This window comes from Anomaloglossus baeobatrachus, chromosome 2 (genome assembly GCF_048569485.1).
Source record: "Anomaloglossus baeobatrachus isolate aAnoBae1 chromosome 2, aAnoBae1.hap1, whole genome shotgun sequence".
NCBI classification, from domain to species: Eukaryota; Metazoa; Chordata; class Amphibia; order Anura; family Aromobatidae; genus Anomaloglossus; species Anomaloglossus baeobatrachus.
Genome location: NC_134354.1, coordinates 29,738,676 through 29,754,726, shown reverse-complemented (window position 1 = coordinate 29,754,726; position 16,051 = coordinate 29,738,676). Strand labels below are relative to the sequence as shown.

The following is a 16,051-nucleotide window of genomic DNA, read 5'->3' as shown; positions in this document are numbered from 1 at the left end:
ATGTTCCTTCGGATTGAATTTGTTCTTAAACCAGTTGTTGGCTTTCCTCCTTCTTGCTTTTGCACTAAAACTGAGGAGCCCGTGATCCCACGGGGGGTGTATAGGCAGAAGGGGAGGGGCCTTACACTTTTAAGTGTAATGCTTTGTGTGGCCTCCGGAGGCAGTAGCTATACACCCAATTGTCTGGGTCTCCCAATTGGAGCTAGAAGAAAAGGAATTTACGGTAAGTAAACAAAATTCCCTTCTTTTGTTTCTCTCACTGAGAGCAATCAATCATGTGGTTATCAAACATGGTGTAAAGTGAAACTGACTCAGTTGCCCTTAGCAACCAATCAGATTCCATCTTTTATTTTCCAAAGAGTCTGTGAAGAATGAAATGTGGAATCTGATTGGTTGTTAAGAGCAGCTGAGTCAGTTTCACTTTACACCATGTTTGATAACCCTATTACACATACTGTCCACCTACTTTTGGCTATGTATGTATGTATGATGCCCCAGAGCTATGGCGTACTTGGGCCGTATATGTACGGGGATGATGTGTCACGGTTGTGTAATGGCCAATGCCCGTTTCCGTGACCCCGGGGGACGCTTTTTACTGGGGAATATGTACAGGAGAGATGAAAGAGTTTATATTGTGACGCCACTTGCGGGTTGCGGTTATGGTGATGGAACCGCCGCTGGAGTCTTTTACCTCTGGGGCTGATGGTGGGGGCAGCCTGGATGGTAGATCCTCCACAAGAAGGGCCAGGCCTCAGGGCACAGAAAGAAGGGAGACCACACGATGGGGGTACAGTGCAACGTCTGTTTTTACTCACGGTGTTGTTGAGTTCAGGCACTAAGGATGGCTTGTTCAGACCCCTGGTCCACTTTGTCCCAGTGCCGGTGTGGTGACCTGGTTGTCTTTCCCTGGCACCCCTCACTGGTTGGTGGGACCCCCGTAGCTTGGAGTGTTTGTGGGTGCCTTACTGTTGGTCGTCAGTCTCTTGTCCGTACGGCAGGCAGTGTGAACCCTGTAGGGTCAGGGTTCTGTTCCAGTCCCTGGCTCAATCTTTACTGCTGGTGTCCCCCGGATTCTTGGGTCAGTGAGGTCCGTGAAGGTCTGCTCACTGTGCAAGTATTTGTCAGGTTGCCTGAAGCAGTCGCCTGACCTAGGGCCCTATGCCCTGTCGGGCTCTGGTTCCAGGTGTACCTTGCTGTACCCTCACTGGCAACCACTCTCCTTGCCACCTCATGTCTCCAGACGGGGTTGTGTAACGGTGACTGTCAGTCTCCTTCAACTGTCACTAGCAGACTACTGTCAGACAGTCTGTGTCTGTCCCCTCCCACCAGGTTGTCTTCTAGTGGACTGGACTGGCTCGACCTCTGGATGACCATCCATTGGGTCCCGGACTAGTCGGTCATCTTTAATTGGGAGTGGGAAACTGGGGATGTTAGGTGTTTAGGGGGTACTGGCACTGGGCTTCAGGTCCTGGGGGGGGGTGTAGGCCCTGCATTTTGGTCGGGATATCACTAGCTAGTAATGCCGTTAGGAGTTCAGGGGCGCATACGAAAATATATGTATATATATATATATATATATATATAATCGATGCTCGGGATAGGGGTGTGTGTGTGTGACTGTCTCTGCCCATAATGAGTATACAATCACAGATCCGTTCCCAGGTCATTTGACTTTTTTTGGCAAATAACTGTAAAGAGCAGGGTTAAATGTTCCCCTGAAAACATAGTTATGACATTCCCTGAGTCACATGGGGCGTCTGCAAAATGTTGTGAATGTAATGGTGCAGATTCCTTTAGCGGACATACATATATACACACACAGCTTTATAAATTGGATATTTTAAGTATAATGTGACAATTGGCTATGATATTCTAGAGATATGACACTATATGGCTGCACATAGGGTATTTGACCCCAAAGCCCTGGATCTTAATGAATACCATATGCGAACCCTTGTCTTATGTGTATAGACCCGAAGATCTAATCTGTTACCCAGCTGTCCAGCAGTCGGGCTAATTACCGTTTCTTTAACGTACAACCGGCCATCTCTAGTGCACATTACAAATGAACTCAAGAATAAGTTAAGAGGACAAAGAAAAGTAAGAGATATGGAAAAGTCTCAGAACTGCCACAACTGTCAGACAGCTTCAGTGTCCGATTAAGAGCTTTGTTCAGAATTCAAGAAAAAAAAAATACAACTTAAAACTGGCTTCTAACGCCATCTCTTTGTCAGGTTGTGTCCGGTATTGCAGCTCTGAGTTTTTTGAAGTGAATGGTGCAGAGCTGCCCTTCCGCAGGCAGCCTGTAGATGGTGCTGTGTTTTGGATGACGACAACTGTGTTTTTCTTATTCCGCACAAGGTGGCAGGTGACAGTCACCAATAATATAATGTAGCGGTGTTCTCATTTGGTGAACATTGGCACATAACGACTTAAATACATAAATAATCAAATCATAAATTTCGAATAAAAAATATTTACACTTCTGATTTTACATAAAACTGATGCATTGTCCATTTTCAGCAACTCCAAGTGCAGAATAACAGTCTACAAATGGTGCAAGGAGTAAAAACAGCTGTAAACCCAGAGGAAGAAAAATATAGAATGGCCACTAGATGGCGCCACTGTGGCGTTATACACTGTCCTACAGCAGAGGATGGTGCTGGCGATTCCTTCCCCGAGATCTCCACATAACGCTCCAATACCCGTAAAGGCGGCACACATCCCAATAACCCACGTAGTATGAGATAATCGGGGGCCATCATGTGCTGCTCCGTCATGTGTACGTCTGAAAGAGAAGGGGAAACGTTATATGAAATCCAACATTCTCACTGCACTCACTATATACAGCACATCAGAGCACTCCATTACTGAGAAAAACCCAATATATGTAATGTTCCTCCTTATTGCTCCTTCTCATGAGATGAGGATCAGAAATGTATGTACACAGCGATTGAACCAGCAGAATAGTGAGTGCAGCTCTGGAGTATAATACAGGATGCAACTCAGGATCAGTAATGTATTATACTCCAGAGCTGCGCTCACTATGCTGCTGGTGCAGTCACTGTGTACATACATTACATTTACTGATCCTGTACTGATCCTGAGTTACATCCTGTATTATACTCCAGAGCTGCACTCACTATTCTGCTAGCGCAGTCACTGTGTACATACATTATATTGTCTGTATTCTACTCCAGAGCTGCAATCACCATTTTGCCATCTCCAGAGCTGTATTGATTGATATATTGTAATAATACAGCTCTGGATTATACAGTTAGGTCCAGAAATATTTGGACAGTGACACAATTTTGGCGAGTTGGGCTCTGCATGCCACCACATTGGATTTGAAATGAAACCTCTACAACAGAATTCAAGTGCAGATTGTAACGTTTAATTTGAAGGTTTGAACAAAAATATCTGATAGAAATTGTAGGAATTGTCACAATTTGTCTTTACAAACACTTCACATTTTAGGAGGTCAAAAGTAATTGGACAAATAAACCAAACCCAAACAAAATATTTTTATTTTCAATATTTTGTTGCGAATCCTTTGGAGGCAATCACTGCCCTAAGTCTGGAACCCATGGACATCACCAAACGCTGGGTTTCTTTGTCGCTCTATTGGGAGACCCAGACAATTGGGTGTATAGCTTCTGCCTCCGGAGGCCACACAAAGTATTACACTTTAAAAAGTGTAACCCCTCCCCTCTGCCTATACACCCTCCCGTGGATCACGGGCTCCCCAGTTTTATGCTTTGTGTGGAAGGAGGCACACATCCACTCATGCATTCTCATATTAGTTATGTCGGTTGGAAGAAAAGAGGGCCCCCACGGGGCCCCCGGCATGTTCCCTTCTCACCCCACTACGTCGGTGATGTTGTTAAGGTTGAGGTACCCATTGCAGGTACAAAGGCCGGAGCCTCATGCCGTCTCCTTCACCATCCCTTAGCGGCTCTGGGAGAAGTGGGATCCTGAGCGGTCATCCATTTTCTGGGACCGTGCTCCCTCCGCAGCCCCTGTGGGATCTGCCGGACCGGAGTCTATTCAACCTCAGGGACCGGGCCCTGCAACTCTAAGGTACTCTGTGTCCCCTTTGGGGACTGTGCAGGGAGCGCACCTTCTTCCCGGACGCTGCGGCAGCTGCTGAATTGAGAAGGCCGGCGGACTTCCGCGCCGACCGTGCCTGCTTGTCGGGCGCGGTCTCAAATTTAGTCCCCGGCTTCATCGCGGCCTAGTCGCAAAAATCCCGCCCCCGGGCCTGCCTGTCAGGGGTAAGGGCGGGACTGCCGACCTGACGTCGGATGTGAGGGCTGGAGCATCCTGCATGTTTCCTCCCCCCTCACTGATCACTGTGGGGACTCCAGATTCCCGCACTTTCCTGGCGCCGCCCACGGCTCCACTCCTCCCCTGAGAGCTCCGGCAGCCATTTTTTGGCATTCTGCCGGTGGAGGATTCTCAGTGAAGAGCTCTGCAGCTCCGGGGGACCTAAGGCAGGGAATCTGGAGGACACACACCCCGCTTTTTAGCGGTCGGTAAGCCACACCGGTCACCCGGTGCTGGTCCCCCTAGGGTGCCGGAATAGATACGTATTTATATATATATTTCTGTTCGGTCGGGCTGTATACCCTTTTTTGCCCATATACCCTCAGTGATCATTCTCCTAGGAGACAACAGCATGTCGTCCACAAGGAGCAAAGCTGTTAAGGCACAGGGTTTTTTTGCGGCCTGTACCTCTTGTGGGGCTATGTTACCTGCGGGTTCCACCTACCCTCACTGTGAGCAATGCTCGACCCCTGTTTCGCTTGCTCAGCCGGAGCCTCGGTCACTAGTGGGCCCCTCGGCTCATGTAGACCCCCCTGCTCCCCCTGTCCAGGCGGCAGGGACAGAGTTCGCCTCTTTTGCTGAGAAACTCTCTGAGTCACTTTCACAATCCATGGCTCAGTCTATGGACAAGTGGTCTGCCAAGCTGCTAGAAGCTTTGCAGTCCAGACCGGTCCTTACACAGGCCCCGGCCCCTGTGGGATCGTCGCCTCCAGGCCCCTCTCGGTCCGCGCCGCAGCGCGCTCCCAGGTTGGGCCCTAGGTCTCACGTGGAGGACTACTGCCCGGACCACAGTCCTAGACAGGCTAAGCGGGCTCGCTGGGAATCTTCCCCGACTTCTTCACGCTGCTCGGGTTCCCAGCTTGAGGACTCTCTGGAGGACGAGGCGGACGTCGCAGCTCAGGGCTCTGATCCTGACGTCGCCCTTAACCTTGATACACCTGAAGGGGACGCCTTAGTGAATGATCTTATCTCGTCCATCAACCAGGTGTTGGATCTTTCTCCCCCGCCTCCTACTGTAGAGGAGTCGGCGTCTCAGCAGGAGAAACACCAGTTTCGGTTCCCCAAACGTACACGTAGTGCGTTTTTCGATCACTCTAACTTCAGAGACGCTGTCCAGAAGCCCAGAGCGGTCCCGGACAAGCGCTTTACTAAGCGCCTCACTGACACGCGTTACCCCTTCCCCTCTGAAGTCGTTAAGGGTTGGGCTCAATGTCCCAAGGTGGATTCTCCAGTCTCTAGATTGGCGGCTAGATCTGTGGTATCGGTTTCAGATGGCTCATCGCTAAAGGATGCCACTGACAGGCAGATAGAGCTCCTGGTGAAGTCGATCTATGAGGCCACGGGCGCGTCTTGCGCCCCGGCCTTTGCAGCAGTGTGGGCACTCCAAGCTATCTCAGCTTGTCTGGCTGAGATTAATGCTGTCACATGTAATTCTGCTCCGCAAGTTGCGTCTTTGACTTCTCAAGCGTCAGCTTTTTCTTCCTACGCCATGAACGCAGTCCTAGACTCTGCTAGCCGTACAGCTGTGGCATCCGCTAACTCTGTGGCAGTCCGCAGGGCCATGTGGCTGCGCAAATGGAAGGCAGACTCGGCCTCCAAGAGGTTCTTAACCGGTTTGCCGTTTTCTGGCGACCGCTTGTTTGGCGAACGATTGGATGAGATTATTAAGGAATCCAAGGGAAAGGACTCCTCCTTACCCCAGTCCAAACCTAAGAGACCTCAGCAACGGAAAATACAATCGAGGTTTCGGTCCTTTCGTCCCTCCGCCAAGCCCCAATCCTCTTCGTCCAGCAGGCCGGAGAACGGCCAGAGGAACTCCTATGCGTGGCGGTCCAAGTCACGCCCCCAAAAGGCCGCAGGAGGCACTGCCTCCAAGGTGGCCTCCTCATGACTCTCGGCATCCCCTAGCCGCATCCTCGGTCGGTGGCAGGCTCTCCCGCTTTGGCGACGCCTGGTGGCCACATGTTCAAGACCGATGGGTGAGAGACATTCTGTCTCACGATTACAGGATAGAGTTCAGCTCTCGTCCTGCGGCTCGTTTCTTCAGAACCTCTCCGCCCCCCGCTCAGGCCGACGCACTTTTTCAGGCAGTGGACGCTCTGAAGACAGAAGGAGTTGTGATCCCCGTTCCCCTTCAGGAACGTGGTCGCGGCTTTTACTCCAACTTGTTCGTGGTTCCAAAAAAGGACGGATCATTCCGTCCCATTCTGGACCTCAAACTACTCAACAGACATGTGAGAACCAGACGGTTTCGGATGGAATCTCTCCGCTCGGTCATCGCCTCGATGTCACAAGGAGACTTCCTAGCATCGATCGACATCAAGGATGCTTATCTCCACGTGCCGATCGCACCCGAACATCAACGCTTCTTGCGTTTCGCCATCGGGGACGAACACCTTCAGTTCGTGGCATTGCCTTTCGGCCTGGTGACAGCCCCACGGGTTTTCACCAAAGTCATGGCATCCGTTGTGGCGGTCCTACACTCTCAGGGCCACTCGGTGATTCCCTACTTAGACGATCTCCTAGTCAGGGCCCCTTCTCGGCTGGCGTGTCAACACAGCCTTACCGTCGCTCTGGCGACTCTCCAGCAGTTCGGGTGGATCATCAACTTTCCGAAATCCAAGTTGACACCGACCCAATCACTGACTTACCTCGGGATGGAGTTTCATACACAGTCAGCGGTAGTCAAGCTACCACGGGACAAACAGCTTTCTCTGCAGGCAGGGGTGCAATCACTTCTTCGGGGTCAGTCACACCCCTTAAGGCGCCTCATGCACTTCCTGGGGAAGATGGTGGCAGCGATGGAGGCAGTGCCGTTCGCGCAATTCCATCTGCGGCCACTCCAATGGGACATTGTCCGCAAATGGGACAGGAGGTCGGCTTCCCTCGACAGGAACGTCTCTCTTTCCCTTGCAACCAAGACGTCTCTTCAGTGGTGGCTCCTTCCCAATTCTCTATCGCAAGGAAAATCCTTCCTACCCCCAACCTGGGCTGTGGTCACCAAGGACGCGAGCCTGTCAGGGTGGGGAGCGGTTTTTCTCCGCCACAGGGCTCAGGGAACCTGGACTCCGATAGAGTCTTCCCTTCAGATCAATGTTCTGGAGATAAGGGCAGTGTATCTAGCCCTATTGGCTTTCCATCGGTGGCTGGAGGGCAGGCAGATCCGCATCCAGTCGGACAACGCCACTGCCGTCGCATACATCAACCACCAGGGCGGCACTCGCAGTCGTCAAGCCTTCCAGGAAGTCCGGCGGATTCTGCAGTGGGTGGAAGCCACAGCCTCCACCATCTCCGCAGTTCACATCCCGGGCGTAGAAAACTGGGAAGCAGATTTTCTCAGTCGTCAGGGCATGGATGCGGGGGAATGGTCTCTACACCCAGAAGTGTTTCGAGAGATCTGTCGCCGCTGGGGAACGCCGGACGTCGATCTCATGGCGTCACGGCACAACAACAAAGTCCCGGCATTCATGGCTCGGTCTCAGGATCACAGAGCTCTGGCGGCGGACGCGTTAGTTCAGGATTGGTCGCAGTTTCGACTGCCTTATGTGTTTCCTCCTCTGGCGATGCTGCCCAGAGTGTTACGCAAGATCAGGTCCGACTGCCGTCGCGCTATTCTCGTCGCTCCAGACTGGCCGAGGCGGTCGTGGTACCCGGATCTGTGGCATCTCACGGTGGGTCAACCGTGGGCGCTTCCAGACCGCCCAGACTTGCTGTCACAAGGCCCGTTTTTCCATCTGAATTCTGTGGCCCTCAACCTGACTGTGTGGCCATTGAGTCCTGGCTCCTAGCGTCGTCAGGGTTATCTCAGGATGTCATTGCCACCATGAGACAGGCCAGGAAGCCAACGTCCGCCAAGATCTATTACAGGTCTTGGCAAATCTTCTTATCCTGGTGCTCTGATAACGGTTTTCCTCCATGGCCGTTTGCCTTACCCACTTTTCTTTCATTCCTTCAATCCGGAATGGACAAGGGTTTGTCACTCGGCTCTCTCAAGGGCCAAGTATCGGCGCTCTCCGTATTTTTTCAAAAGCGCCTAGCCAGGCTTCCGCAGGTCCGCACGTTCCTGCAGGGAGTTTGCCACATAGTCCCACTTTACAAGCGTCCGCTGGAACCCTGGGATCTTAACAGGGTGCTAACGGCTCTTCAGAAACCACCTTTCGAGCCGCTGCGGGATGTCTCTTTATCACGTCTTTCGCAGAAGGTGGCCTTTCTAGTGGCAGTTACATCACTCCGGAGAGTGTCTGAGCTTGCAGCACTGTCATGCAAAGCCCCCTTCCTGGTGTTTCACCAGGATAAGGTGGTTCTGCGTCCGGTCCCGGATTTTCTCCCTAAGGTGGTATCTCCTTTTCATCTCAATCAGGATATCTCCTTGCCTTCATTTTGCCCTAATCCAATTCACCAATGTGAAAAGGATTTGCACTCTTTGGATCTGGTGAGAGCACTCCGACTCTACGTGTCTCGCACGGCGCCCCTGCGTCGTTCAGATGCGCTCTTTGTCCTTGTCGCTGGCCAGCGTAAGGGTTCGCAGGCTTCCAAGTCAACCTTGGCTCGGTGGATCAAGGAACCGATTCTCGAGGCCTACCGTTCTTCTGGGCTTCCGCTTCCTTCAGGGCTGAAAGCCCATTCTACCAGAGCCGTGGGTGCGTCCTGGGCATTGCGGCACCGGGCTACGGCTCAGCAGGTGTGTCAGGCAGCTACGTGGTCTAGTCTGCACACTTTCACGAAACACTATCAAGTGCATACCTATGCTTCGGCAGACGCCAGTCTAGGTAGGCGAGTCCTTCAGGCGGCGGTTGCCCACCTGTAAGAGGGGGCCGTTTCGGCTCTTCTTATTGAGGTATTCTTTTACCCACCCAGGGACTGCTCTTGGACGTCCCAATTGTCTGGGTCTCCCAATGGAGCGACAAAGAAGAAGGGAATTTTGTTTACTTGTGGCGCCCCTGACCTGGTCAGGCACCACTGAGTACTGCACCCATGCTGGGGACAGTACAATACAGGTAATCCAGAAGGCTGACAGGGGTGTGGAACACAGGCGCATAGTGATCAGGTCTCACACATGTACCCATGAGAGGACCCCTGGGGATCCCAGGAGGGGGAAAAGCCTTGACCTTCACTGGAATAGTGGAGGGGGCCAAAAGCCTCCATCTCCTCTCAAGGGGTGTGGTGGAGAGTCTGGTTGCTAGGTGGCGTAGGCAAGAACAGGAGAGGAGGAGCAGTGAGTCAGTTAGAGCAGAGAACTCCGTAGGGCTCAGTGAGGAGCAGACCTGTGGGGCTGTTGCTGTCTAACAGCGCCCGCGCAGTGGCTACTGACGGGGGAGAACGGTCAACTAGGAGTGCTACCTGAAAGCCAGCTTCAGCTAGAGAGAAAGCACGGAGTGGGAAGTAAGGAGACTGCTAGAGAGCACCAGGCCCAACCGGGCGGCAGATCCCGAAGCGAAGATAGATCCAGCTTTCTTCTGCTAAACCTGCCGGTGTGGGGCTCTCAAAGCCCACACCACAACACCACAAAAGCCGCAGCCACGTAACCACAGTGAGGGCCCATAGGTCACAGGAGGCAAGCAGCTGGAGTGGCCTGGTCCGGGGAACAAGCATACGGCGACCGAAGGGGAGAGAGAGGCTGCAGCATCTTCCCTGGGTGACCCCCATAGGGACTAAAAGTCGGGGTCACCCCAAACCACCAAGGGCTAAGGAAGGCGAGTCAGTAGTCACCCTCATAAAGTCAGCCTGAAGGATACCTGGTTCCCACCTGGTTCATCCCAGCTACGCCCGGGCTACTCACCCTGCCATCAAATGTGAGTAAAGCCCTTGAAAGACATTTCTGCCTGTGTGAGTCATTCTGCGACTGGTGGTACTACAAACCTACACAGGGCCCTGGGGCTTGCCTCACTCTCAGGAGGCTACTACATCCGACTGCACCCACCATCAGCCCCAGGCGTCCCCTAACCTGCAGTGGCGGTCCCCACTGACCGCAAATCTGAGAGTGGCGTCACGATCAAAACTGAAGATTCCCTACCTGTGACGAGATCCAGCTACGTGGAGTCCCTGAAGGTAATGCACTGACACAACACCTGTGGGGCTTCACATCTGGCGTCACGAACAGGATAAGGACTAGACCTGTTCAGACAGGTGACCATGTGCCTGGGCGGTCCGCTTGAAAAATTGGAAGCGCCGCCATATTGCCACCATGAAAAGCGCGCTGAAAAACAACAGCAGCCCGCGCTGGGAGAAGTTACCGCCCACGAAGAGGTGTGGCTACCCAGAGATCCCCTGCAGAGTTCTGACCTTGCCAGCTATGAGAGTGGAAGCGTCCAGAGACGGCGGGAAGGAAAGAGAGCCACAAGCCTGCTGCTGGGAGAGGAGCTGCTGAAAGAGGCAGAGCAGAAACTGAACAGCTTGCTACTAGAGGCAACGGCGAGTCCACAGCTGGAGAGTCGTGCAGAAGAGGGCGCAGAAGAAATGGCGTCTGACCGCAGAAATCCAGAACCGGGCTCCGCTGCCTGGTGGTATCGGGAGCTGGCCCAGTTCTGCGACCGACTGGAGACCCGGGTTGTGGAGCAGATCCGGGAAGAACGGATGGAAATGCTGGAGATGACCGCGGCGGTTCGGGCCTATGAAAGGAGAGCCGCGCGCCGAGTGCCAGACAGGACGGCGATGACGCAGACCCCGATGCTGCCACCGGTGGGTGAGTCGAGTGATGCCCCGGCCAGCGCAAGTGCCCCGACCCCTGCTGCCACGCCCGCGGTCCCCGAAGAGGCGTCCGGTGCGGCGACGCTGAAGCAGGCCGCAGCCACACCAGGTGCGGCCTTCCAAGCCCCAGCGGCCGCAGCGATGCCCTGCTCGGCCCGCCAAGACCCGGCCGCCGCAGCGATGCCCTGCTCGGCCCGCCAAGACCCGGCCGCCGCAGCGATGCCCTGCTCGGCCCGCCAAGACCCGGCCGCCGCAGCGATGCCCTGCTCGGCCCGTCAAGCCCCGGCCGCCGCAGCGATGCCCTGCTCGGCCCGCCAAGCCCCGGCCGCCGCAGCGATGCCCTGCTCGGCCCACCAAGACCCGGTCCCTGCAGCGACGCCCAGCCCAGCCTGCACAGATCCCATCGCAGCTGCGATGCCGATCCAGGCCGCCGCCATGCCGGGCGCGGCCCGCCAAGACCAGGCCGCCGCCATGCCGGGCGCGGCCCTCCAAGACCAGGCCGCCGCCATGCCGGGCGCGGCCCGCCAAGACCAGACCGCCGCCATGCCAGGCGCGGCCCGCCAAGAAGAGTTTACCTCATCATTTACCCCGGCCTGCAAGGCCAGAGCAGACACCGCTCCCCAGTCCAAAGAGGTCCCTGCTAGGAAGACCCTGATAGGAGAGGACCCCGAATACTGGAAGCTGAAGGCTGATCTAGAGGCCCAGTTCCCACAAGAGATGGTGGATCGGTATCTGCTCCCTCCGCATACCCCCAAGGAGATGCAGGCAACCCCTGCAGCCGCGCCAGAGAGTTCACCGCCCAGACCAGCTGAAGAAAGCCAATCCCCAGCACTGCCACCAAAGGAGTGCCAAGAAGAACTAAGGGGGAGAGGAGGCCAGGAAGCTGAGGAGCTGACTCCGGAGCCACCAGCAGTGGAGCAATACTCAGAGCCGGAGATGTTACCCTATTCCCGTTGGGATGAGGAAGACCTGACACCGTCCGCTGACGAAGATCTGCCTAAAAGTCTCACCTGGGAGCTTGTAAGCTGCACTTCGCAGAACCCAGCCCACAAGACAAGGCGTCGCAACAGAGCAACACTGTCCCCTGCACCACAGTCTCCAGAGCAGAGAGAGGTCACAGCCAGAGACCTGCAGGAGAAAAGATTACTGAGAAGATCCAAAGCCCAGGTCAGAGGACCCCTTTACAGAGGAGTAGTAGAGGACTTCAATTTGAAAAGCGGATACGGCTTTATTGTAGCAAGAGGAATAAAAGAGGGCATATTTGTGAATCGGAGAGATGTTCAAGCCCACCTACCCAGAGGACATTCAGGCAGAAATTTGAAAATTGGAGACGCAGTACAGTTCACCTTGCATCAAGGAGAAAGGGGCTACTATGCCTTAGATGTAGCACCATGTCCCAAAGAGGAAAGAAAAGACAGAGATAGAGACACAGATGAAGATCAAGAGAGAGAAGACAAGGAACCTACAGAGGAAACAACCACAGACGACGACAAAGAGCCAGAAAGCAACAGGTGCCGCAGCCCAGCAGGCTCAAGCCCTGGTAAAGAGGAGTAAAGTAAAGTAAAGAAAGAAGTTACCAGTTGAAGTTTGAAAAGTTTTGTTTTGCAACGTTCACGTTTAAGCATGTGCCCACAAAAACTATTGTGAGAGAACCATAAACCTTAAGGCTATGAACTGGCTATAGCCACAAACTCTCGCAGTGTAAATAGTTACACCAGAGGGCACCACCGCCACCAGAGTCAGCCTGTTTAGGGGCTTGGCTCGTCTGCAACCAGGAGGAGCCCGTCCGTATATAGGGCCTTGGCTCACCTGCAACCAGAGAGCACGCCTGTTTATGGGGCCTTGGCTCACCACCACAAAGAGGGTACCTGGTCAGCACCAACTGTGGAGGCCGCCTCTGCATCCTGCCAGAAGAGGCTGAAGGCGCGGATCCACCAGGCCAGGTATACCCTGAAACCACCAGCCCATGTAAGCCGCCTCTACATCCTGCCAGAAGTGGCTGAAGCCGCGGCCAACGTGAAAGGGTTTGGGTGGGTTAACGGACTTGTGGGTGGAGGGTGGTGATGTATGGTACCTGGTGCTTTTAAATGTTTTACATGTTTTAATGTTTTATGCATTTTAAAATGTTGTCTTGCAGCCCGAGGACGTGCTGGTGATAACTAAGGGGGAATGTGGCGCCCCTGACCTGGTCAGGCACCACTGAGTACTGCACCCATGCTGGGGACAGTACAATACAGGTAATCCAGAAGGCTGACAGGGGTGTGGAACACAGGCGCATAGTGATCAGGTCTCACACATGTACCCATGAGAGGACCCCTGGGGATCCCAGGAGGGGGAAAAGCCTTGACCTTCACTGGAATAGTGGAGGGGGCCAAAAGCCTCCATCTCCTCTCAAGGGGTGTGGTGGAGAGTCTGGTTGCTAGGTGGCGTAGGCAAGAACAGGAGAGGAGGAGCAGTGAGTCAGTTAGAGCAGAGAACTCCGTAGGGCTCAGTGAGGAGCAGACCTGTGGGGCTGTTGCTGTCTAACAGCGCCCGCGCAGTGGCTACTGACGGGGGAGAACGGTCAACTAGGAGTGCTACCTGAAAGCCAGCTTCAGCTAGAGAGAAAGCACGGAGTGGGAAGTAAGGAGACTGCTAGAGAGCACCAGGCCCAACCGGGCGGCAGATCCCGAAGCGAAGATAGATCCAGCTTTCTTCTGCTAAACCTGCCGGTGTGGGGCTCTCAAAGCCCACACCACAACACCACAAAAGCCGCAGCCACGTAACCACAGTGAGGGCCCATAGGTCACAGGAGGCAAGCAGCTGGAGTGGCCTGGTCCGGGGAACAAGCATACGGCGACCGAAGGGGAGAGAGAGGCTGCAGCATCTTCCCTGGGTGACCCCCATAGGGACTAAAAGTCGGGGTCACCCCAAACCACCAAGGGCTAAGGAAGGCGAGTCAGTAGTCACCCTCATAAAGTCAGCCTGAAGGATACCTGGTTCCCACCTGGTTCATCCCAGCTACGCACGGGCTACTCACCCTGCCATCAAATGTGAGTAAAGCCCTTGAAAGACATTTCTGCCTGTGTGAGTCATTCTGCGACTGGTGGTACTACAAACCTACACAGGGCCCTGGGGCTTGCCTCACTCTCAGGAGGCTACTACATCCGACTGCACCCACCATCAGCCCCAGGCGTCCCCTAACCTGCAGTGGCGGTCCCCACTGACCGCAAATCTGAGAGTGGCGTCACGATCAAAACTGAAGATTCCCTACCTGTGACGAGATCCAGCTACGTGGAGTCCCTGAAGGTAATGCACTGACACAACACCTGTGGGGCTTCACATACTTACCGTAAATTCCTTTTCTTCTAGCTCCTATTGGGAGACCCTGCACCCGCCCCTGTTCCCTTCGGGCTGGTTGTTCTTTTGTGTACACATGTTGTTCATGTTGAATTGTTCTTTTGGTTCATGGTTTTCAGTTCTCCGAACATCCTTCGGATTGAATTTACCCTAGACCAATTTATAAGTTTTCTCCTTCCTGCTTTTGCACCAAAACTGAGGAGCCCGTGATGCACGGGAGGGTGTATAGGCAGAGGGGAGGGATTACACTTTTTAAAGTGTAATACTTTGTGTGGCCTCCGGAGGCAGAAGCTATACACCCAATTGTCTGGGTCTCCCAATAGGAGCTAGAAGAAAAGGAATTTACGGTAAGTAAACAAAATTCCCTTCTTCCTCCTTCTTAATGCTTTGCCAGGCCTTTACAGCCGCAGCCTTCAGGTCTTGCTTGTTTGTGGGTCTTTCCGTCTTAAGTCTGGATTTGAGCAAGTGAAATGCATGCTCAATTGGGTTAAGATCTGGTGATTGACTTGGCCATTGCAGAATGTTCCACTTTTTTGCACTCATGAACTCCTGGGTAGCTTTGGCTGTATGCTTGGGGTCATTGTCCATCTGTACTATGAAGCGCCGTCCGATCAACTTTGCGGCATTTGGCTGAATCTGGGCTGAAAGTATATCCCGGTACACTTCAGAATTCATCCGGCTACTCTTGTCTGCTGTTATGTCATCAATAAACACAAGTGACCTAGTGCCATTGAAAGCCATGCATGCCCATGCCATCACGTTGCCTCCACCATGTTTTACAGAGGATGTGGTGTGCCTTGGATCATGTGCCGTTCCCTTTCTTCTCCAAACTTTTTTCTTCCCATCATTCTGGTACAGGTTGATCTTTGTCTCATCTGTCCATAGAATACTTTTCCAGAACTGAGCTGGCTTCATGAGGTGTTTTTCAGCCTGTCTATTTTTGGAATTGATGAATGGTTTGCATCTATATGTGAACCCTTTGTATTTACTTTCATGGAGTCTTCTCTTTACTGTTGACTTAGAGACAGATACACCTACTTCACTGAGAGTGTTCTGGACTTCAGTTGATGTTGTGAACGGGTTCTTCTTCACCAAAGAAAGTATGCGGCGATCATCCACCACTGTTGTCATCCGTGGACGCCCAGGCCTTTTTGAGTTTCCAAGCTCACCAGTCAATTCCTTTTTTTCTCAGAATGTACCCGACTGTTGATTTTGCTACTCCAAGCATGTCTGCTATCTCTCTGATGGATTTTTTCTTTTTTTTCAGCCTCAGGATGTTCTGCTTCACCTCAATTGAGAGTTCCTTAGACCGCATGTTGTCTGGTCACAGCAACAGCTTCCAAATGCAAAACCACACACCTGTAATCAACCCCAGACCTTTTAACTACTTCATTGATTGAAGGCGTCTCCCTCGTTAACCTGTAGAGTTAATTGCAGCCCTTAGAGTTCCTTGTCCAATTATTTTTGGTCCCTTGAAAAAGAGGAGGCTATGCATTACAGAGCTATGATTCCTAAACCCTTTCTCCGATTTGGATGTGAAAACTCTCATATTGCAGCTGGGAGTGTGCACTTTCAGCCCATATTATATATATAATTGTATTTCTGAACATGTTTTTGTAAACAGCTAAAATAACAAAACTTGTGTCACTGTCCAAATATTTCTGGACCTAACTGTAATACAGAAAATATAATGTATGTA

The 16,051-nt window shown here is 52.9% G+C and overlaps 1 protein-coding gene across 2 annotated transcripts in view; it reads right to left on the bottom strand.

Annotated features, from left to right (window-relative positions):
• Positions 1-431: 431 nt before the first annotated feature.
• Positions 432-16,051, bottom strand: part of TMPRSS2 (transmembrane serine protease 2) — a 95,666-nt gene continuing 80,046 nt past the window's right edge. For both annotated transcript variants that reach the window (XM_075334955.1, XM_075334956.1), the window contains exon 14: positions 432-2,788. In XM_075334955.1, coding sequence (XP_075191070.1) covers positions 2,777-2,788 — 12 coding nt within the window. In that variant the 3' untranslated portion in view covers positions 432-2,776. The remainder of the gene's footprint in view (positions 2,789-16,051) is intronic.